Source organism: Simochromis diagramma, unplaced genomic scaffold (genome assembly GCF_900408965.1).
Source record: "Simochromis diagramma unplaced genomic scaffold, fSimDia1.1 OVJJ01000150.1, whole genome shotgun sequence".
NCBI lineage: Eukaryota > Metazoa > Chordata > Actinopteri > Cichliformes > Cichlidae > Simochromis > Simochromis diagramma.
In genome coordinates this window covers 696065-718841 of record NW_024387083.1, presented here as the reverse complement: position 1 = coordinate 718841, position 22777 = coordinate 696065, and the positions used below count along the sequence as shown (strand labels likewise).

At 42.3% G+C, this 22777-nt stretch overlaps 3 protein-coding genes across 4 annotated transcripts; all 3 read left to right on the top strand.

Moving 5' to 3' along the window:
• The first annotated feature begins 1047 nt into the window (after positions 1 to 1047).
• Positions 1048 to 6075, top strand: LOC120742534 (WW domain-binding protein 11). The gene is made up of 12 exons (XM_040045901.1): positions 1048 to 1284; positions 1818 to 1904; positions 2015 to 2046; positions 2152 to 2245; positions 2506 to 2702; positions 3012 to 3145; positions 3255 to 3412; positions 3508 to 3741; positions 3873 to 3998; positions 4104 to 4385; positions 4536 to 4721; positions 4816 to 6075. The coding sequence occupies exons 2-12, from the start codon at positions 1841 to 1843 to the stop codon at positions 5502 to 5504; spliced, it is 2196 nt and encodes a 731-aa protein (XP_039901835.1). The 5' UTR covers positions 1048 to 1284; positions 1818 to 1840; the 3' UTR covers positions 5505 to 6075.
• A 116-nt stretch (positions 6076 to 6191) lies between these two features.
• On the top strand, positions 6192 to 11725 carry ddx47 (DEAD (Asp-Glu-Ala-Asp) box polypeptide 47). Its single transcript, XM_040045902.1, has 12 exons — positions 6192 to 6372; positions 6585 to 6678; positions 7537 to 7725; positions 7806 to 7877; positions 8047 to 8165; positions 8636 to 8707; positions 8860 to 8976; positions 9084 to 9230; positions 9824 to 9961; positions 10061 to 10131; positions 10311 to 10440; positions 11356 to 11725. The coding sequence occupies exons 1-12, from the start codon at positions 6247 to 6249 to the stop codon at positions 11530 to 11532; spliced, it is 1452 nt and encodes a 483-aa protein (XP_039901836.1). The 5' UTR covers positions 6192 to 6246; the 3' UTR covers positions 11533 to 11725.
• Positions 11726 to 11833: 108 nt separating this feature from the next.
• On the top strand, positions 11834 to 22604 carry LOC120742538 (myosin-10). Of its 2 annotated transcripts, none has more exons than XM_040045905.1 (3): positions 11834 to 12491; positions 14153 to 14530; positions 21298 to 22604. In XM_040045905.1, exons 2-3 carry the CDS (start codon positions 14186 to 14188, stop codon positions 21496 to 21498), a joined length of 546 nt encoding a protein of 181 aa, XP_039901839.1. In that variant the 5' UTR covers positions 11834 to 12491; positions 14153 to 14185; the 3' UTR covers positions 21499 to 22604. The 2 variants fall into 2 exon arrangements, with proteins under 2 accessions (XP_039901839.1, XP_039901840.1); XM_040045906.1 differs by lacking the exon at positions 11834 to 12491 and adding an exon at positions 12505 to 12771.
• Positions 22605 to 22777: the final 173 nt, after the last annotated feature.

Sequence of the window (22777 nt, the reverse complement as noted above, 5' to 3'; positions counted from 1 at the left end):
TGTTTTGACAACTGTTTAAGGTCACTGCTGAGAAAATTCATAAAACCTTCATAGGACTTTTATTTTGAAAAATCACTACTTATATTATTATTTATCTGACTCAAAAGGGCTCATTTGAAGTCCTTCTTGACCATGATATATATTCAGGCACTGTGAACAAAACATAACATCCAACTTTAATTCACTCGCACCTTTGTCCTTTTTAAAGACAACACATTACTTAACTTCCTTGAATAAAGTGCAGAATGCTAGAGATTTATGTCCTTCTGTTTGCATACTAAATATTCAATAATCATTCATGTTCTCTAATGACCGGTGCCCAGTGTTGTGCCAAAAAGTGATCGTTTGCCAAAGTGATTTCTGGTATTTGCCAAAAGATAATTGATGGTAACAGATGTAAATGACTTGCTGTCATATAATCTGTCAAACGTTTCTCTCATGAATGAGATCAATTCATTTTGATCCAAAAAGAAACTTCCTTTCATCAGATGTGACTTTTATTCAGCTTTCATTTATTCAGGTAAAAAGTGTCGCTGACATTAAAAATGTCGTTTTCAAACGAGGTCTGGCCTGGAGGGCTGCAGAAGTTACAAAAAAATCACAGTCCTTTAAAAAACTGTGATGTTCTTCAAGTGGCCGAAAAGGACTGGATGGATCTTTATAATGTAGGTACAATAAAGCAGATTCATAGAGCTGCTTTAAAATTTGATATAACATATAACCCATTTTTAAACTCTGTTTACTGCAGCCTATTTAACAATATAAGCAACTATATAAAAACATAAAAAGAGATCTAGACATAAAAAAAACACGCAAAAAGTAATTGGCATACGATCACTTTTTGGCACATCAGTGCAGCGAGGTTGTAATTGCTGCTTGTAACCATCAGGGGGCAGTATCGCTAGATTGCAGTCTTGGAACCTGTAACGAGAATCACCCTTCATTATCATTAGAGTTACATTGCGCCACACAATATGAATAAGATAAAGTCCTAGTATATGTACAAATGCTATGAAGTGACGTTTTAAATAATACCGTTCGCCCAGTTAGTTTTATTTTTCTTTCACTGCTCGCTTGTTTTGATGACGTCAAAATCGCCTTTCCGCTTTCATTCGCGGCAGTAAACATGGCGGACAGTTAGCGAAGCCACGGTGTGATATTCAATCCTGGGGGGTTTGGATTTCTCTTTCAGGACGTACGCAAAACGTGTTGCATTGCTTTTGGCACACGGAGGTGTGCGTGTGTGTAGGGCGTTGTGCCCTGTGAGTTTTTACTGAACAAAAGGTACAGTGAATTTTTCCCTCCTGTGCTGCTTTCGTTGCTAACGCGGGCCTAGCTATAAGTGCAAGCTAACGTTAGCCGCTAACCTGCCAGGCAAATGCTTTTGACCGGCATGATTTAACATATGTATTTATGTATGTGTGTTACAAATGTTTGATTGGCTCTGTGGTGTTTATCAGCTCATTCAATAGTTTAATTGTGCAAAGAGCTTAGATAGTTTGACTCGTGCGTTGATTGTCAACTTTCTTATCTTCTTTGCTAATAATAGCTAACAGTAAAATTCTTTAAGGCGTGTATTGTAGATAGTTTGGTTAAACTGCCTTGATATCGAAGTTAGAATTAACAAAAAGGAGGCTGCAATTTGTCAAAAATGAATTCAAACATTGTTTAAAGTCTCAGTGATTCATAAATATGAGCTAAAAGTGTTATTTTAGGTTGTGACAAAATCCGACTTATTCTTGAACGTACCACAAAATAACAACGTAAGGTTTCCTTTACAATTTACTTCTCTTCTGTTTTGCTGTATTACATGGCAGCGTGAAGGAGACCTACCGTCACAATGGGGCGACGTTCAACCTCCTCCACCAAGAGTGGGAAGTTTATGAATCCCACCGACCAGGCCAGTAAGTGCTGATAACAAACTGGCGCTAATTCAATCATGAATTGATCTGCTGGATATTGCTCAGTTGCTGATTAGATATAAAAATGGTCATTTCTTCCCCCCCTTCTACAGGAAAGGAGGCCAGAAAAAGGGAGTTAAAAAAGGTTAGAACCATTCACTTAAAAAAAAAGATATTTCTAAATATGCAATACAGGATAACAATACTGTGATAATATGATGGTAACATCGTTTTCATTTGGAAATATTAGAACAAGAAGCAGAGGATGATGGTGAGAGCAGCAGTCCTGAAGATGAAGGATCCCAGACAAATCATCAGAGACATGGAGAAGCTGGATGAGATGGGTGAGATGACAGGGCAGAGTTTATGCAATTTAGATGTTAGAGATATATTTAGTTGTAACTATTTAGTTGTATGTTTGCCACTTGTAGAGGACCTGAGCTTGTGGAACACATGTATCAGTAGATTAATGCTATATATAATTAGTGTGTGTATTTAAGTATTTCAGGCCTTTAGGTAACAGCAGAAAATCACAGTCAAAATCTGAATTCTACAATTAATTTGCTGCTTTTCTAATGAAAATAATTACTTTGTTTCTGAACAGAGTTCAACCCAGTTCAGCAGCCGTTGCTGAATGAGAAGGTGTTGCGGGACAAGAGGAAGAAGTTGCGTGAGACATTTGAGCGCATTGTTCGTCTGTACGAAAGAGAGAATCCTGAAACCTACAAAGAGCTACGCAAACTTGAACTGGACTATGAGACTAAAAGAGGGCAGCTGTCTCTTTATTTTGACTCAGTCAAGGTGTGTTGGAAACTACATGACAGTTTTGGGGGGCGGGGTTCCTCAGTTTATAATAATTCTTGCATAAATTGATGCAGGAATGAGAGGTATATTGTATGCACATTGTCCTACAGGCTTGTGTACGCCTTGTTGGGCTACAAAAAAATCTTAAAAGTCAGGATTATGAATATTTTGGGGCAGACACCAAAACCCATTACTCGTCTTTTATTTGTCTTGAGCTTGATTGCTTCAGATGTGTGCTCCATTACCTTATTTATCCTTTGTTGTGCTCTCTGTTTACTCTGTTGTGTGACGTTTCCTCTTTTTCAGAATGCAGAGTTGGTGGAGGTTGACAGTATCCCTCTACCAGACATGCCTCATGCCCCATCCAGTATCCACATCCAGGACATCCCACTACCAGGGGCTCAGCCTCCCTCCATATTGAAGAAGAGCTCCACTTTTGGGTAAGACTCATTCAATGAGTAGTAAAAGTTTCAGCAGTTAAACTCCGTATGTGACATTTTAGAATTTTAATGGGCAGTTGAGTTAATTCTGTTTTTATGCATGTCTTAGTAAAGGACCATCGTCCTCCGGACCAGCATTGGCAACAGTGCCAGGTGTCCCACGCTTACCTCCAGGGAAGAAGCCCCCTGGGCCTCCACCTGGCCCCCCACCTCCTCAGGTCCTGGCACTGTATGGACCTGCTCGACGCGGTTACGGCACAGATGCAGGTGAGATACAGCCAGTTTCCCTCTGATAATCAAATGATTTTTTTCCACCTATAATTTAACATTTCTTCTTGTTACACTATTTCTCCTTTGAACAGAGCCTTCCATTCCTGGATTTGAAAAGGACTCTGCAATGGATTTGGGGAGAGATCGGGACAGCGGGAGTGAGAGCGACAGAGATCCGGACGATATTGATGACGACAGCGACTCTGAAGACATCAGTGAAGAAGAGAGAGATGAAGGGGGAGATGGCGAACAGAGAATGCGCTTGGACAGGCAGGACGATGAGAGAGAACGAGAAGAAGATAGAGACAGAAGTGAAAGACATGGTGGTGAGTGTTTCTGACTGCTTCAACACATTTAAGCCTCAACTCACGTCTTTGTTGCCTTTATTTATCTCTTGATCTTATAACTGTTTGTATTCTGTTGTATTCCTGAATTTGTTATTATTTGACTACTGCAGGTCGTAGCGTACGTTTTGCAGATATGCCTGCAGAGGCACCCCGTGAAGGAAAAAGGAAGAAGAAGAGGGTTGTGAAGAAGACCAAGGCCATTACACCTCTGCAAGCCATGATGTTAAGGATGGCAGGTACTGTTAGTGCTAAGCACTTACTAAGCTAGTGCTCCTCACAGTTTCTTTTCTTTGTATGATGATATGCTATGCCATTTTTATTTGTTCATTTTTTGTCTTCAGGTCAGTCAGTTCCTGACGAGGAGGAAGAAGAAGAGGTAGAGGAAGAATACACAGATGAATCAGACAGCTCTGACATCGAGGACAGAGGCCCTCCAGGGGACAACCAGTCCCATCTCATGGCCAATCAGCGACTACCCCCTCCAGCTGGGACCACGGGACAGCAAGGGCCTCCACACATGCAAGGGCCACCGATGACAGGACCTCCACCACTTGGTCCACCTCCGGCACCACCAATGAGGCCTCCTGGTCCACCATCTGGCCCACCTCCTGGCCCCCCACCAGGTTCGCATTCTGATTAGCTAAAAGATTGATTACTTCGACTCTGAAGTCATACTAGAATAATTTCCTGTGCCTGTTCTGTGGGGGTCTTCTACTTCTCTAAGTGTGAGTGCTCTGCATCATTTTTTCAAAGAGATCTTCTGTTATCTTCAGGTGCTCCTCCGTTCTTGAGGCCTCCTGGCATGCCTGCAGGAATGAGGGCTCCAATGCCTCGGCTTCTGCCTCCTGGGCCTCCACCAGGTCGACCACCTGGTCCTCCACCAGGCCCCCCTCCTGGCCTTCCACCAGGCCCTCCACCACGTGGTCCACCTCCCAGATTACCACCCCCAGCACCACCAGGTAGGCACATGTGTGTGGAGGCAATCTAAAGATATAAAATAGTGAGAACTTCTGTTGAATGCATTTCTCATTTATGTTTTTTTTCTCCTTGTAGGTATCCCGCCTCCTCCCCCAAGAGCTGGAGGGCCTCCACGTCCTCTTGCACCACCTCTGTCTCTCTTCCCTCCACCTCTCAATTCCAATGTGCTGAGTGCTCCTCCAAACATTGTTCAGCGACAAAAAGGCTCAGGATCCAGCCAGGACGGTTTACAGACCAACCTGCAACCCCCTGCCATGCCCATGCGACCTGGTGTCATGCAGATGCCCCCTCCGCCTGGGACAGCTGCTGCCTCCACAGGCACCAATCCGGGCAGCAATCCCCCCAGCCATCACCACCCTCCCACCATCGAAAAACGCGCAAACATCACCTCTGTCGCAGCTGCAGGAGGCAACCTGGCAGCAGGTGCCGGTGCAGGCGGGGCTACCATCTCTGCCAAACCTCAAATTATCAATCCCAAGGCAGAGGTGACCCGCTTTGTGCCCACAGCGCTGAGGGTGCGTAGGGACAAGGTTGGAACAATGCCAGGAGCAGCACCTGGGCCCATGGAGAAAGCAGGAGGTTCTGTTGGAGGAAGGAGGGGAGATGAAGGTGTGGGAGGAGGCCAGTGGCAGAAACAGCACACCGCAACAGCTCCTATGGGCGTGGCCAATCCATCACAGATGGGTGCTGTGTCTCAGCCCAACATGAAGACTAAAGACCAGGTGTATGAAGCCTTTATGAGGGAGATGGAGGGACTCCTCTAAGACTCGGGAGCGTACTGCCAATAATGATGATCAGTGTGGCAAGCTGAACAACAGCAGTGTGTTTGTTTTGTGTTTTCTGTGCAGAGTTATAGAGGTAGCCGTCTTCAAACTTTCAGCTAGAATCAGTTTGTCTGTCACCTACCAGTGAAAGGCCACTACACCCTCAGCTTTGTTCTCTACAGCCTCATATTCATTTGATCTGGGTTAGATTTTTGTTGCATCAACAAGAATGTGCATTTCAAAAAGAGTAAGAAATCCGTTTATTTTACTGGGTAACTTGCATAGTCAATTCAAGAGAAGAACACTATGCTCTGCACAGAAGTGCTTTTTCACATCCAGCATATTGTTTTGTTTTTTTGTCTTGTTTTTTAACTCTGAAATTGTTTTTCCTCCAACCACCTGTTTGCAACTTGACCTTAGAAGCAATCTTGTATTACTTTTTTCTGTTTTTTTTATTGCAGATCTCCTAACATAAAAATAAAGTTATAGAATGTTTTCCAACCACTGACAACAGTAAAAGTGTAAAACTGTTTGATCTTCAGCCAAATAAAAACTCAAAAAACTGGTTTAATCTTGTTTCAGTGTGAATCAATCCGCGACAGAAATTCCCATGTCGTATTTTTAGCCAATCACTGGCGTTTTCGGTCGTAAACACAAATTTCCATCATCCACTGCGGCTTAAGCTCGAACTCGTTTCCGCATCTGCGCAGTGCGGAACTGACGACACGTTGGGGCGAAAAGCATGGCGGACGAGGAGAGCGTGAAGCCAAACACAGACGAAACACTCGAAATTTCGAGCAGCGATGAAGGAAGCGATCACGGTGATGGCGGAGAAAACGACGAGACGGTGAAGAGCTTCAAGGATCTGGTAGGTTTGCTTCAGCGAGCGAAGGAAAAGAGTCAGGCACATTAACACGGAGAGACCACTGCTGTTCGAGTTAGCTACAACTCCGCTGTGTTATGTAAACCTCATTTTATCCTTTTAAATATGAATGGGATATGTCTGTGAGACATATACGGCGCTAGTACACAATTACGATCGTGTTACAAAGATTTCTGCCTTTTGTCTGCTTCCGACAGGGTGTTACTGATGTCCTATGCGAGGCTTGTGATCAGCTGGGATGGAAGAGCCCCACGAAGATCCAGATAGAAGCTATACCGGTGGCTCTGCAAGGTGAGAAATCACGCTTACCTCTTTCTGTCAGTTTTACTCAAGTAACAGTACATGATCACACGGAACAACCATACGCACATTTTTGGACATCAGGAAAAATACAACCCTTCTGGAATAAAATTCTTTTCGCTCTGCGGTAAATATTTAGTTATGTAATTCCAACGATTGTTTCAGATCCTCTACTTGGATCATCTTAGAGGCCATTTGCGTCCATGCTGTTTAAGTCCCCTAAGGTTTTAAACAATGAGCTGTAGACAATGGGTTGTTGAGGAGATCCTTGTGATGGACAAACTCACATACAGACAGAAAAAGAAAGAAGAAAACTTTCTACAAGACTGGGACAAATGTTTATTATACAAAGTGAAGAAAGGACATGAGTAAATTGAATTATTAAAAGAGGCAGATTTACTCCGACACTACCAGCCCCTGAATGTTCAAATATTCATGAACTTGTTTTTATATGTTTGTGTATGGCTACTTTTCAGCTTTGTTTTGGCATTAGCATAGCCACCATTTGTGCATCATTGTACTAGACCATCAAAGAAAACAAGTTGAAGTAACAATGACAGCAAATATCCTGTTAATCAGAGATGATGGGCTAAATGCATGGCCCAGGGATTTGAAATCTGAAATCTCAGCAGAGGATTGGAAATCAGTTTGTGCTCAAATTCATACCGTGATTACACACCTCATATCTGTACGTGTAACATATGAAACTTCTCCATATTTCTCTGTGAATCATTATGATTGAACATGGACTGAAGCTAAAGGAGCAGCGCTTCAGTCTGAATCTCAGGACTTGTTTAAATCTCTAAAGGTTAAAGTGCGTAACATTTCTTGTCTCCTCGTGACCTGCAGGGAAGGATGTTATTGGCCTGGCGGAGACTGGTTCAGGAAAGACCGGTGCCTTCGCTCTGCCTATCCTCCAGTCGCTGCTGGCCTCCCCCCAGAGGCTTCACACACTTGTTCTCACCCCCACTAGAGAGTTGGCATTTCAGATCTCTGAGCAGTTTGAGGCCCTGGGCTCCAGTATCGGCGTTAAGTGCGGTACGTGTCCTTGAAAGGTGAGGCGGCTTGCAGTGGTGCGGGAGGCTCTGTGCTCTAAATCCATCTCTCTTCCGTTGCAGCCGTGATAGTCGGTGGAATCGACATGATGTCCCAGTCCCTGGTGTTAGCGAAAAAGCCGCACATCGTTATTGGTAAGACTTTACCTTTAAGAACGTTGCATATTTTTACACAGATGTTATGACAGTTGCAGTCACTTCACACGTCTGCTTATGTTCACCCACTGTTGTAATGTTTGTATCCTTTATAAACTGATTTTGATGATACACTTTTAAGTAAAAAAATCGTTTTGTTTTTTTCCAGCCACGCCCGGTCGTTTGATCGATCACCTCGAGAACACAAAGGGCTTCTCTCTACGAGCGCTGAAGTTCCTGGTCATGGATGAAGCAGACAGAATCCTCAACATGGACTTCGAAACTGAGGTCAGTAGCTTCCTATTGGTAGGCGACTCACTGTAGCACCTCAGCCACATCCTCCTCAGTGTGCTGTTAAATGGCAGGCTCAAAGGTTATTGATGAAAGCATTTTAAAGTGAATGTGACAACCTTTATGGCAGTTTAAATCCAAAAAGTGAAATTTACCTAAACTTCGCATTACTAGCCATAAGCTGGTAAAAACCCGAGTTGACGTTTTGTTTTTTTTTTGACAGTGGAGCATTTTGAAAGATTACAAATAGCCAATAGGCTGAGCTTTAAATTAAAAACCTGCTGGCTACGGGCTCCACACCTCCAACGCCTCAGGCTAGATTTGCGCCTGTGACGTGTCCATTTGTGAAGCTCTTTGCCTATAAACAGAGAAGGTTTTCGAGAATTTAACCTGTACAAATTTCAAGAGGCATGTAGCCCATGTAGACTGTCGTTTTTATATCTATTATTATTTATTTTTTTTACCAGGTGGATAAAATCTTGAAGGTGATTCCAAGAGAAAGACGCACTTTCTTGTTCTCGGCTACCATGACCAAAAAGGTATCTTTGCGTTCTTCCCTCTTTGTCAACTCTAGATGACGGAGAACGTTAGTCGCGTTTCTTTTAGCCGTCCTTGTCCTGCACATTATGGGGGACAGTAATAAGCAGCTGCCAGAGTAGCCTTTGCCTGACCTTCTGTCATATGTTTACAGGTCCAGAAACTAGAGAGAGCAGCTTTGAAAGATCCTGTGAAGTGCGCGGTGTCTACGAAATACTCCACAGTAGACAAACTGCAGCAGTACTACATCTTTATACCATCTAAGTACAAGGTAGGGTGCACACGTGTACATGTGCTGACCATGTGCTGACAGTTGTGTTTGTGACTTGCTGAAGCTGTTTTATATTCAGTAAGTTTAGCTCTTGGTTTTGCCAACAGGACTGCTACCTGGTTTCCATCCTGAACGAGCTGGCCGGGAACTCCTTTATTATTTTCTGCAGCACGTGTAACACAGCCCAGCGGGTGGCGCTGTTGTTGAGGAACCTCGGCATCACTGCTATCCCTCTACATGGGCAGATGAGTCAGGTAAAGCTTCAGAGACTCGGTTGAGTATAAGGATTTAACCTGAGATGTTAGCATTCATTATAGTGCCTGCTGCTCTGTCAGCATTACCTACGCATACTATAAAACCCTGTAAACAGTTTGGTTTATGATCACACTTGCAACACATGCTAAAGTCATGCTTAATTAACTTTACGTGCAAGTTAGTGTACTTTTTGTACCATTTGGAAACATCTGGAAGTCATTGTCATGGTCTGCAGTTTACCATAAGCAGTCTACAATCAAATCTACATTCAAATCAGGCTGCAGTTCACTTAAATGTTTGAATAGAGCTCTTTGCACCATCTAAGATGCTGTTTTTGTAGACCAAGAAAAATTTCTTTCACTCATGAATGAAAGTGAATGTTGACCAGCTTTGGTCCCGTTTGGCTGGATGTCAGCCCTCTTTCTGGTTTTGTGGCATTACAGCAAATGTGACCTAATGTATGATATGAGTTGTGTGTAAATATGCACACAGACATTTATCAAATGGAGTTTTTAAGGAAGTGAAAGTTTTCCCTTTTTCTTTCTGGTGGATACTGTGATGTGATCTGGATCTTCCTTCCTTCGCCGTGCAGAATAAACGTCTTGGAGCTCTGAACAAGTTCAAGTCCAAGTCTCGGTCGGTGCTGCTGGCGACTGACGTGGCATCCAGAGGACTGGATATTCCTCATGTCGACTGCGTCATCAACTATGACATTCCCACTCACTCTAAGGTCAGTGGGATGATACGCTGATAATCATGTTGGTGGTGCGTTTGATGATTTATTTCACTTCACCGATGAGCTGATCTGTGGATGTGTTTGATCCTACAGGACTATATTCACAGGGTTGGCCGAACAGCCAGAGCAGGACGATCTGGAAAATCCATCACTTTCGTCACTCAGTAAGAAGGGCCTTTTTATCGTCACCAGTCATTCCATATACAATAACATCTCTGCTTTGTTTCCACTTATTGCCATTTTTATACCATTTTGACATGGTTGAGTAAGTTGTGCAATACTGTGGTTTGGAGAGGAAGGTCACTGCAGCAAGTAAATGTGTCTGGTGTCCATATAACCATAGGTATGATATGGAGCTTTTCCAGCGAATTGAAAGCTTGATTGGGAAGAAACTTCCAGCCTTTCCAACCCAAGAGGAGGAAGTGATGATGCTGGTGGAGAGGGTGAGCGAGGCCCAGAGATTTGCCAAAATAGTAAGTCATCATGTCTTTATTGTGTCTTTTCTCTGTATTTGTCAGGTATAGCCTAAAATTTGAAGAAGAAAAAACATGCTGTGTGAAAACAATGGTGCATAAACCCGTCTGAGCCTGCCTGGCCAATGCATCAGTATTTAGTGGTATGTTTCTACATGAGGTGATTTGAGCTTTGTGACACAGTGTGTTATCCTCTTGAAATCAGCCATCAGAAGATGGATACAGCGTGGTCATAAACAGATGGACATGATCAGACAGGCTGTGGTGTATGAACAGTAAACAGTTGGTGCTAAGGATCCCAAAGTGTGCTGGAAAAATATCCCCAAAACCATTACACCACCAGCAACCTGAGCTGTTGATAAAATGTCGTTTATGCCAACTGTTACCATCCTATCCAATTGTGGCAGCAGAAATCAACACTCATCACACAAGGCAACATTTTTCCAATCTTCTGTTGTCCTTCTGTTTCATGAGACCGTGCAGCTTCTAGCCTCAGTTCCTTGTTTTTAGCTGACAGGAGCAGCAGTCTGTGTGGTCTTCTGCTGCCGCAGGTCATCTGCTTCAAGTTTCGAAGCAGATGACCAGAGAACTGACCACACTGGATATTTGCATTAACAGGCAGGTGTAGGTGGTAAAGTTGTTGGGGAGTGTAATGATTTAAATGTAACCATATATTTACCATATATTATATGTAACCATATATAAAAGAGCAATGACTGCAAGCATAAACTAAAAGTTACGAACAAATGTTTGAAACTTGGCTAAACCTTGGCTAATTTCTTCAAAAATACATATTTAGAAATGTTTGATTTTTTTTAAATTAAACTTGTTCTGTCTTGACCTAAAATGCCTGTATATAGAATATAGTCAGCTATTAGTGTAGATGAACATTAAGAAAACGTTTGTGTTCCCCAGGAAATGAAGGAGCAAGGCGACAAAAGGAAAAGGCCAAAAAGAGGGGACGGAGACAATGATGACACGGAACAGGCGACCGGCGTGAGGAAGAAGGTTAAAGGAGGAGGAGGAGCAGCAGCAGGAGGAGGAGGAGGAGGGAAGAAGCGTGGCGGAGGAGCCTGGAGGGGCGGACGCTGAAGAGCCCCAACATTAACAGACTGTACAGAACTATGACATACAACGCCTTTACCGTCTTTTGAAACCTTCATTCTTATGACACGTTTTCCACTGCTTCGTTAGTAAAGTGAATGACTATTTAATTACAGAAAACACATGTTTTTCTCGCCCCTGGTGACATGTTTCCATTTGTAATAAAACTCAAGAAGTCGCACGATTGTGTGAGCTGGTGCTGCTGCTGATGTTGCTTTCAGACACAAGAGGGAGCTGTTTCAGTCAAAAGCCACATTATGTTTTATTAAGAAGTACTTAACCCTTCTTGTTTTCTAGCTTTTTTGTTTAGAAAACATGTGAGGTATTAGACAACAATAACAATGCGGGGCAAATTGAGGAGTTTTTATAATGCATGCAAGCAGCAGTTGCAATAGTTATTATGTTTTGGTTTTTTTATGCTTGTCAGTGGTTTGCAGCAAATTGGGGGGTTGGTTTGTTCCAGCCAATAGTGGAGAAGGGCAGAGAAAGACCGCAAAGTGAGAGCCCAATCGCTTCTAGGCTGCATGTAGTGGGTGTGCAGTGCCTAGATATTTGTGGGATAGATCTTAAAAGGTATCCACCGCAGCATAATGCCCGACAGTGTGTTCATTATTGCTGCCTTCATTAATGCCATTGAGGGGATTCTGACAGGCGTGAAGGCACGCACATAAAAATTTATTAGCGGCTGAATCCTGACAAGAGTGCGACAGTGTGGCGTATTGATCTGCGCGATCACTTTCTAGTGCGCACAGTCCACCGTAGGCGGGAGCAGCGGTGGTCAAGCCTGCTCTCTTTAGGAGGGGCCCCAGTGTGGAGGCAGCACTGTGCACTGTGGTGCATACCGAAACCCAGATACATGCCTGCATTTCACTTGTGGCTAGCAGCTGTATAGTTGCGTTCAGGGTCGAATCAGGGGGAGCTTTGTGAACAGGTTCTGACTGCTGCAGGTAAGTTTGCGAGGGCGAAGAACGATGGGGCGCGTGGTGATTATTACGGCGTCAGTGAGTGAGCAGCCTCCGGGATAGGGGATGGAGGTCGCTCTGGAAACTTACTTTGGCTGTAGTCTTTATTTGAGTAGCGGGGTTCAAAATCCACCGCTCGGCGTCATAAGCGCTCTGGTTGACCTCGAGGACTCTTTCTCTCTCTTTTTTCTCTCACCATAGAAACGTGTTAATTGGTAACACCTGAACTCTTAATACGTAACAGAAAAAGTGCAGACTGACTGTGGTAAGCTAGCTTTATGACTCTACTTTCTTTTGGCTCATGACAATAATTTTCTCCGACAGTAACCTTATTTTTGTTTATCCTAATGGTTGTTCTCCAGACAATAACTTTTAGCTGCTGTTACTCGTTCTTTTAAATTAACCGTGTCGTGACTTATTCCCGTTACCCACTTATGTAGCTAGCTCCGTCAGTTGCGCAGGTTTATTACGCAGTTATTAGCCTAATATTTGGAAGGGCGACTTCAGCTGCATGTTTCAGGCGTTTATAGTTTCCAGAGCTACCTGGATAGGTGTTAAAATTCGGGTTATTTTGTATACAGCGAGCTCCCTGGAGAACGAGAGCGACTTATTGTATGTGACACTCACAGTACGTCGTCCATCTGTCCCGTTTGGTTTTCTGGCAGAGCGGTGTAGTCTGCGCAGTACGCGCATTATTGTTGTGCAGTGCCAGGCTGCCAAACCTACACTGAAGTCTGACTCGCAACTTTTATTTGATTGTCTGACATATGAGTTCCCTTCTTCACTGTATTATTTTGTTATACCAGCTATGAATCAAGAGACATACTTAAATTAATGCATATCTATGTGATGTATAATGATCAGTGAATTCTACTAAATTCATAAGTATTAGTGTCACTGGACGTTTCTGCCATTATTGGATCTATAGTGATGACTACAAGTGGGAATCACCAGACACTAAGTTCATAATGCGATGTTATTTTAACAGAACTACTTTGCCATCTGCTGAGAATTGCAGTAGTATATATCACATTCTTTCAACTGCAAATCATGCCCTCAAAGTTGAAGTTTTTATCTCACTTCAGTTATTTATTTATTCATTTATTCACTAAAACCTAACATACAACAGATTCAGTCTGCTATTGAATGGGGTGAAATTGGCATCTACATGCAGTCCTTTTCTGATAATACACCAGTTAATTGTAATATATCTTCAAAAATCACTGTTGCTGTCTACATAGACAGAAATTCACATTTAACAGAAATGTATATTTAACTGTTGCACTAAGCAGTGTTCCTGTTTTATAGGAATATAACTAGAATATAACCAGCTGGCAGCCAGTTGCGTGGAGTACCTTTGAGTTGTGCTCGCTGACAATGACTCATTCAGACTGATGGCAGCATGTTGGCAATCCGTCTGTATTTATAAATTAGCTAGTTATCTGCAAACCTCCATCACTCACTCTGAGAGTGACTGCAGTCAGAGTGCAGCTGTTTGCAGAAAGGTTACTTCCTATGAAGTGACCAGTGCAATCCCATTGCGATCAAACACACACACACACTCCTGTTGATCACATAGGGTGAGATGTAAAATTTGACTAAATTTCACGTTTTGCTACTTATCGCTGCACCCCCTTTTCTTCTAGGTGGCCATATTGTGGTGATCATTCCCAGTTAAAATGTCTCATCGGAGTGGGCAAGAGGACCCAGAGCGCTACCTGTTTGTGGACCGGGCTGTGGTTTACAACCCAGCCACACAGGCTGACTGGACAGCCAAGAAGCTAGTGTGGGTCCCCTCCGAGCGCCATGGCTTTGAGGCAGCGGGTATCCGAGAAGAGCGTGGCGAGGAAGTGCTAGTGGAGTTGGCAGAGAATGGTAAAAAGGTGGTGATCAACAAGGATGACATCCAGAAGATGAACCCACCCAAATTTAGCAAGGTGGAAGACATGGCTGAACTCACCTGCCTGAATGAGGCGTCTGTGCTGCACAACCTGAAGGACCGCTACTACTCTGGACTCATATATGTGAGTGACTTAGACCTGGAGCCTTCAAAAGGTTCTTTTTTTTTTCTAACAGTTTACTGTAAACTCAACACACTGGTGGATGGTTGACCTCAAAATTATTTCTCTGGCTGTTCTGCTCATTGCAGGCAGTTGTTTCGTGTTTAGTCACCTGTCTTACAGTCTTGGTTAAAAGTGAGATCTGATATTTATCCATCTTTGTTTAGGGAAAAAAAAGCAGCTCATCTGAGTGACTCATGACCACACAAACACACTCAGATATTTGCACACAGAATGACTGACAGAGCTCTATGGTCTTAAATGCCATAACTTCTCTCTCACCTTGGCTAAAGACAGACCTTTGCCATAAACCTTGCTGGTGTCACCCTAACCCCCACATTCCTTTATTTTAGCTGTTTCTCAGATCACAAAACAACCCTATCAGTTCAGTTTTTCTCATCCACATGGCCATTTTTTAAATATATTACACATGTAGACCAGTCAGGAAAATCTCTGGTGTCTGTATATCTAAATGTTTTGTAGTAGTGAATTTTTACGCAGAGTCTGGAGTGGTCTCTATCACTGCATCGCTTCTGTCCCCATAATCCAGTTTCACCACAGATGAAGCAGCTCTGTGACGCGATCTTGACCCATTTAGTGACATGTTTACCAGGAATAGAATGTGGGTTAGTTTTTACCTGAGAGACTGTGGTTCGGGCGCTGCTGGGTGACTCGTTGCACTTATAAATGAGCCTTTCATCCAACAAGACGTGATAAAGTGAATGCAGCAACGCATTGCAATCGTCAAATGCTTAAAAGTATTATTATAATTTGCCGCTACCAAAATGGAAGAAAGCATTTCAGCAATTTCCCATATGGCTTGAATTTCCATGTCATTCCACCAGCTCCCTCTTCAGTTTCTTCCTAATACCATGGTGTCATGGTTTCAGTTTTTTTCTGGGTTCAGAATTGGCTTTGGTGCTTGTTAATTGTCCCCTTGCCTAAGAGAAATTGAAAACATATGTCTGACTGTGTTGGTTTTCTAAAAGGAAGAGAATTTTCTCCTGTTTAGCTCACTGTTAGAAAAAGAAACCCCCTGTGCTTGAAACTTCTTTCCAGTGTGTTTGACTTACCCCCCAGAGCTCTGATATATCTACTGCAGACATAATATAATGCCTACCCCAAGGCTGTGCTTTGAATTGAGATAATTGGAAAGACCTCTGTATCTGAGTCATAATATGATTCTGCAAGTCTTTTACAAGTTGAGGTCTGTACTAACTGTTTTTCTAAACCTGTAAAATATTTTCATAGGTTTGCCTTTAGGACACAATTACTGTTTTCAATAACCTAATATTAAAGGGACTCTGTAGTTTGGTCTAACTGTACTTAGAAGACCTATGTTGATAATCCCCAATATCACAATCCACATTCTAGCAGACAATGCAGGTTGTTGTGTATGTTTATACAGTACAGGACTTACTGTACCATGTCTTTATGTATCAGGTACTTAGAAACTAGGGGTGCAACAATACACAAAATTCACGGTTCGGTTCGATACTTTGGTGTCACGGTTCGATATTTTTTCGATACAAAAAAAAAATGTTCATGCCTTTTTAATTTGTCATTTATTAAAATTATAAATATATATTTTAACTCAAAAGTACAGTTTTGAAATCACTCATCTTTGGAAAAGAGAGTTTATTACAGAGAAATGGCTCTTTCCAAAATAAAAGCTATACTATACGCTTCTTCTGGGCTATATTCTCAGCAGCATATTAAACATATCAGGTCCCCATAAGGAGAATCATGTGCTAACGGCTGTCTAAATGACTCGGGTAAAGTTTGTAGCATGCGTGCTTGTTGTTTTTGTCTGCTTCCACTTGTCTTTGCACTAGGATGATGTCGGAGTAAATGTCCAGTCATATTCGTTGTGTTCCCACTAGTGCTGTCAGCGTTAATCCCGTTGAAATGACGTTAACGCCACAACACGGCAAATCTCGGTTAACGAGTTACCGCGGATCGCCCCGTGCTTGGGGCTGGACGGCGTCAACACGTTAACGAGCAAACTGCGCTAACGCACTAGTTCCCACCAATGTAATTGAGCATTGCGTGGCACATCCAACAAACTGTTTTACTTTTGTCCATGACGCCCTTACCTTCAGGGTCATACGTTACATGAAAACCAAAATAGTTCCAAACGCCAGATCTGAATGAGGGTGGGGGAGGTTCAATTTGCCATGTTGCAACGAGAGCTTAACTTCTGTCTTGCTAGCTTGCCCTGCGCTCAGTGAATCTGCGTTCGACTACTCCGCCTAGGCTGCACTGTCGAGCGCAAATCCACTGAGCGCTCAACACAGACAGCATCGTCAGTAGAAAAGTTGATAAAAGAAATAAAAAAATTTTGTATTGTTTGATACATATGCGTACCGAACCGAAAGCACTGTTTCGAACGGTTCAATATCGATACGAGTATTGTTGCACCCCTATTAGAAACTGTATTGCTTTGAGAGAATGTCTCACACTGGTGTCCCTTGTGATGTTATATTATTTCATTTTCAATTGTGTAAGCTTTGAAAATTCAAGTTAAGTGGAGTAGACTGAGCTCCTGCTGAGCTAGATGAGTCAGTAGGTCAGTAATGCACATTCTGTATGTTAAGGTTACTGTGAAGAAAACAAATCTTATATATTGTTGCCGAAACATGCAGAAAAGTCAACTGTGGGCGTCCAGTAATTTTCCAGTGTGTATCTTTACTGTTAATTACAATCACACATCTGTTACTGGTCAGTGAAATCCTAGTTTCTGTGTGATTTTTCTATCCTGTACAGCCTCTTTTGTATGGCCCTTTGTAGAGCTGACGGCTTGTTTCGTGTAAAGTCAGGCCGCCTGTCAAGCTGGCTCACTAAATTTGGCACCTTTCTATCTGTACGGTGGTGAGTCACAGGCTAGCCACCATGCTACTCACTAGCTGGGCTACAAGCAAGCCTTTGTGTTGTTAGATAAGCCTCAGCTGTCAGAAAGCCTCAGCATTCTTCCACGGCAAAAAGACCATTCGTCTGTCTGTCTCCTGCCGCCTACTTCAGCTCTTCTGCTGCTCAGTGTCTGTCCTATCTTCATCAACTCAGTTCCTTTTCCCACACTCACTCTGCCTCTCCGCTCTGACGTACTTGTCCTGGAGAATAATGACATAGATTTTCTTTCTTTCTTTGTTTTATGGCATGCATTGATTTTCTATAAGTATCAGCTGATATTCACTCTGTTGACCGATCATCAACTTCATGTATCGCAGTTTTGCACTAAAAATGTGTACGAAAACTCTTACTTTAAACATCAGTATTGGCCCACAATCCATTTCTTTCTTATTGATTTCAAATATTTGCGTAGTTCCTACACTATGGCCCTGCTCAGAATGATTACATTGTAATAGTGGATCTGCCTGCAGGTCTAGAGCAGGCGCAACCTAAGAAAGAGAAGAAAACCTGCATTGCCAGGCTCATCCTTATAACTTTGTAGAGAAAATGTTTTAATATGATTAGATTAAAGTCATCGGTTGACTTCTATTTCTGGAGGAACTTAGGTTGGTTATGATGTAACCTGTTGCTGTGCTATGGTTGTTCTTCATTTTGCCTCTTAGATTTCTACAGAAATAAATGTGTGGTGGATGTAATGCCATAGATTCATACAGCTTTTTTGATAGCATATAGTATGTTTTATATAATGGGCTCCACTGCCTTAAAGCTTATACATTTGATTGTTCTGCTGCTGCTGTTAAATTGATTGGATACCACACATACCAGTGTTTTACTTCAAAAGCCAAGTCTGAAGTATTTATTAGCTTTGCTATGAAATCAGTGAAGCAGAGCCCCGTTGGGGAACTGGTCAAAGTCTACTGTAGTCCACACAGATTAGTGGCGCCGAGCAAGTCTCTGCACTCAGAGTGCCCTTAACGGCTTTTGGAGTGGAGAAAGTCCCGTCAACGTAGGCCTGCTGTCTGACTGATCAGAGGTGGCAGATGGGGTCGGCTGTTGTGTCTGCTGTTGGCTATGTGTTGCTCAGCTGTTACTAGGCCACGGCATCCCCTCCCCTGGATCTGATTTCACAGTGGAAATATCACCTTCTCTTTCCTGGACTGGGCCAGGCATGGCTTCTTGGCAGGCGGTGTTAAGTTAGCTGTGTCCTCTGCTAGTTGGCAATAGCAGTTGTTAATGGTCTTCGTACTGGATTTATCCTGCAGGATATTTCACAATAAGAATATCCTTATTTTATTTTTCTCATATTTGCATATGTTTGAGGAATAATAACCACTTAATATTCTGGCATCATATTTTTTTTTCACTGTGGCAAACCATTATGAATAAGAGAGGAGCTGAAAATAGTGTTTTATGACAAAAGACATTTTACTTGACCCTCAAAATGAACAAGAAATCTATAGATAAGGGCGGGTCTGCTCTGTGCAGTTTTAACCAAATAAAACATGAACATAGAATGTGATACAGCAAACTTCAAGTCCAGGTATCTCTCTGCAGCCACACCAGCTGCTTTAGCACTAAATGCTGCAGAACTAAACCATGGAAACAGAACAGACTCTCCATTTATAGCGGCTCCAGTTTTCAGATACGGGGGAATTAAATTTTCATTAGCCTTCGAAAAGGAGAGTGGAGAGTTAGAGTTTCAGCAGCTCTCTCCCCCTCATGTAGGGAGCAATTTACAGAAAGGATGAGAGCATGGTTAGGTGTTTTTTTACGCCTCTGCTTCTCCATTGGATTGGACCACAGGGAGCTCCGTCAGCTGGATCATTACTCTGCTCTTCATCCTCGTCTGCCTCTCTCTACTTCATCGCCTTCTTTCTTCTGTATCAGCAGCACGGCATCAGTTGCTCAGTGCTGACTTAGGCCCCTGACTGAGCTGTTACGTAACAGCTACAGTACGCTGTGTGCTCTCCGGGTCCTTTGTGATCGTCTGCTGAGTCACTCAGGTAGAAGTCCCAGTGCTGTACTCAGCCTTAGGTGCAGCGTTAATAATGAAGCAGGTGTCATGATGTGTGATGCTTTGATACAAAAAGATCCCAGAAGGAGATTGCTTTTCCAAATATTGTAGCTTTGTTTACTAGTTGTACTATATTAATGGCTGAGGAAGCGATAGAATAAATAGCTTTTTAAATATTTACGGCTCTTCAAAACAAAGGCTCTTATTATGGACAACAGTTCATGGAGCATTTGCCTTTTAAATTTATTTATTTCTGAACTGCATTTGTCATGTTGACAGTCAAAAGAGGAACCTGATCGTCAAAATAATTTCAGTTTCATAGATCAGATTTCTATTTCTGGACTTCTCCTCTGCTCGAGAGGTTTTAGTGATTGGTTTGTTGCCTATTTTTTTTTTTTTGCAGGATTACTCAAAAGGCAACTGCTTGAAAATTTAACCAGAAGTGAAGTTGGGCCCAAAATAGAAGTTATTAACTCTTGGAATTGATCCAGATTCAATCTGGATCGTCAACACTTAAGAGAGTGCACGATTGGGCATTTTGTGTAATATTTTTCACAAAACCACATCAAGTTGAAATAAAAATGAAATGAGGATTGTTCTGATGTTCTCAAGAAAATGGAGCAGACTCATCCAGACTCTGATATCCTTCTGGAACCCATGAGCTTAATTCAGGCATGGTCTCAAGTGAATTTTTATCATTGGTGGAGATATGCACCTCTGGAATTATGTTCATGTTTTTGTAAGTAGTGTTAAGTAACACTGCACAAACATATCTGTAACTCCAAGTAGCTAGCAGAGAGGTGCCCGACTCTGGTGCCCAGAGTGTTTAGCCGTCTCGGCCTCACAGATTTATAATATCCATCTATCTTTTGTTCAACATCTGGCTCTAATTTTTTTAGTTATATATGAGGTATTAACTCACTGAAAGAGGCATAACTCAATGTATGCGTTATTATTACTTTCTTAAGGTTCAGTCACTATAGCTGTACTTTATATTCTGTAAATACAATGGAGATTTGTGTGGGCTCCTGGAATAAGCCTAGCATGTCAGTGTGAAGGTCATACTACCGTGAAGCAGCCTTTTCTCTGTGTCATCCATAGGGGAAATGTGAAGCCCCTATAGCATCTGCAGAATGAGCGAGAGCCACTGCCCCACCAGGGCCCCTCACGCCGTCTGCCTTGCTCTCTGGTTGAGTCAGATTCAGCCTACAGCATAGCTGAGAAGCCTTCGTACCGCACACACTCTCTAGGGAGACATTGTCAAGCTAATGGCATAGCCAAATGCAACACCGCAAGTCAGAAAGTAGGCTAAACATTTGCAGTGCACACTGTTTGCTCTAACATGAGTCTTTATAATATTCCATAAACTCATTATTCATATTAATGCGGTGCTGTTTTGGATTAAAAAGGCTCTCTGGGTATTGCACACAGACAAGTGTCTGCTCAGTGTTTCATTTATCAGCATTCCCTCAGATCTGCTCTGCTCTGCGTCTATCACTGTCTTGCATGCCAGCTATGATGATGTAAGCTACCAAAATGTGGGTAATGACAAGTCTTCCTGCACTGATAAAATGCAAGCTAGATGATTTATAAAACCAGAAATGTACATGCTCCTTTCAATCTAAAAGACCTTAATGTTTTACACATCCTGTTTGTATCCACTTATGGTTCCATTGAGCCTTTATGTGATCATTGTGAGCAAACTTGAGAAACATCCACAACAGACCTAATCATATGTTCTTTTAGTTCTTAGAGAACTCTTTGATATTAACCTCCATGTTTGTTTGTTTCATATCTTTAAATACAGACATACTCTGGGCTTTTCTGCGTGGTCATCAACCCCTACAAGAACCTGCCCATCTATTCAGAGAACATCATTGAGATGTACAGAGGGAAGAAGAGGCATGAGATGCCTCCGCACATTTATGCCATCTCTGAATCAGCATACCGCTGCATGCTTCAAGGTATGTTACACATCTGCTCTTTGGAAATGGACCTCTTGCTATGATTACTTGAAAACTACAGTATGTAAAATAAGTGATAAACACATTTAAAGGTAACTTAACTTATTAGCAAACAGGTATAATGGAAGCTGAAGAATTTTGGTGTTTATCTCACTTGCAGGCAGGATTGGGTTTGCCTGTATAGTGTTGGAGATTAGTGTGTGAATATAGTTGTGTAATGTATGTGGAAGGTCACAAGGTCAGAGAGGTGTCTGTTATCACTGAAGGGGTCAAGTAGCAGATTAACTATGTGGCAGGTTTTCCAGGTGTATGGCTGGGGTCAGTCAGTTAATTGGTAATTGCAGGGTAATGCAAGGCTGTTCAACACAGTCTTTATCCTTTAAACACCAGGCAAAGAGTTTTACATCAAAGCTTTAAGTTGCATCGTTTATTCTTAGCTTGTTCTCACAAATACTGGCCAGAGGTCTGCTAATGTAATGTTTTTGGCTCTCTACATAATTATTTCTCCAAACCATGAACTGATTTGCCTTTTAAACCACTGCAGTATTTTTTCCAAGCTGAAATGAAGACAGAAGTTTACTTTATAATGGTGGCATTTTAGGAGAGCCTTAGGCTGGATGTCTCAGATTAGGAGGGGGACATAAAATGGCATTTTCAGCCCCATGGTAGCTGAGAGCCGTAGCATTTCAACTTTCTAACTCAAGGCTTGGTAGTGCCAAAAGCCAAGGCTTGTTCCTCTGTCTCACTCTTATGGTGAACCATCGTACCATCTGCAATACCGCAGAACCACATGCAGGTTTGAAAGGAAAAAATGTGGTGCTTCAGCTTCCACTGAAATCACAGAACCACTGAGCCATAATCAAACACAGGGCAAAAATAGCGTAAGCTCCTGTATATGTTTGATTTATGATGTAATGTAGTCCCAAAGAGTTGAGCTAAAAATCTCATCACTGGGGATGTTTTATAATTTAGGTAGAAATTTCAGTATTGACATCATAGTACAGTGGTATCTTTTACTATGCAGCACATAAGCACGTTTAAGTCTGCACTATGTCTTTAAAAGGTTAGATTTGTGCAGCCAAAACTTCTTACTTTGAATTTTCAGATACTGATTTAGTTTTTTATAGAAACACCGTAGTTCTGAGATCCTCTCCTTTTTGTTCAGTTGAAAAACACGATTGTTTTGGAAATTTAAGCCAGGTCAGCTAAAAAGGTTTAGCATATCATTGCTTTGTTTTCAGATGAGCGTAATGTGCTGTGAGTTGCGAGAGTGAAGCCTCTAAGCTCCTAATAATGTGTGTAGCGAGAGGCCTCGCCTGGTGA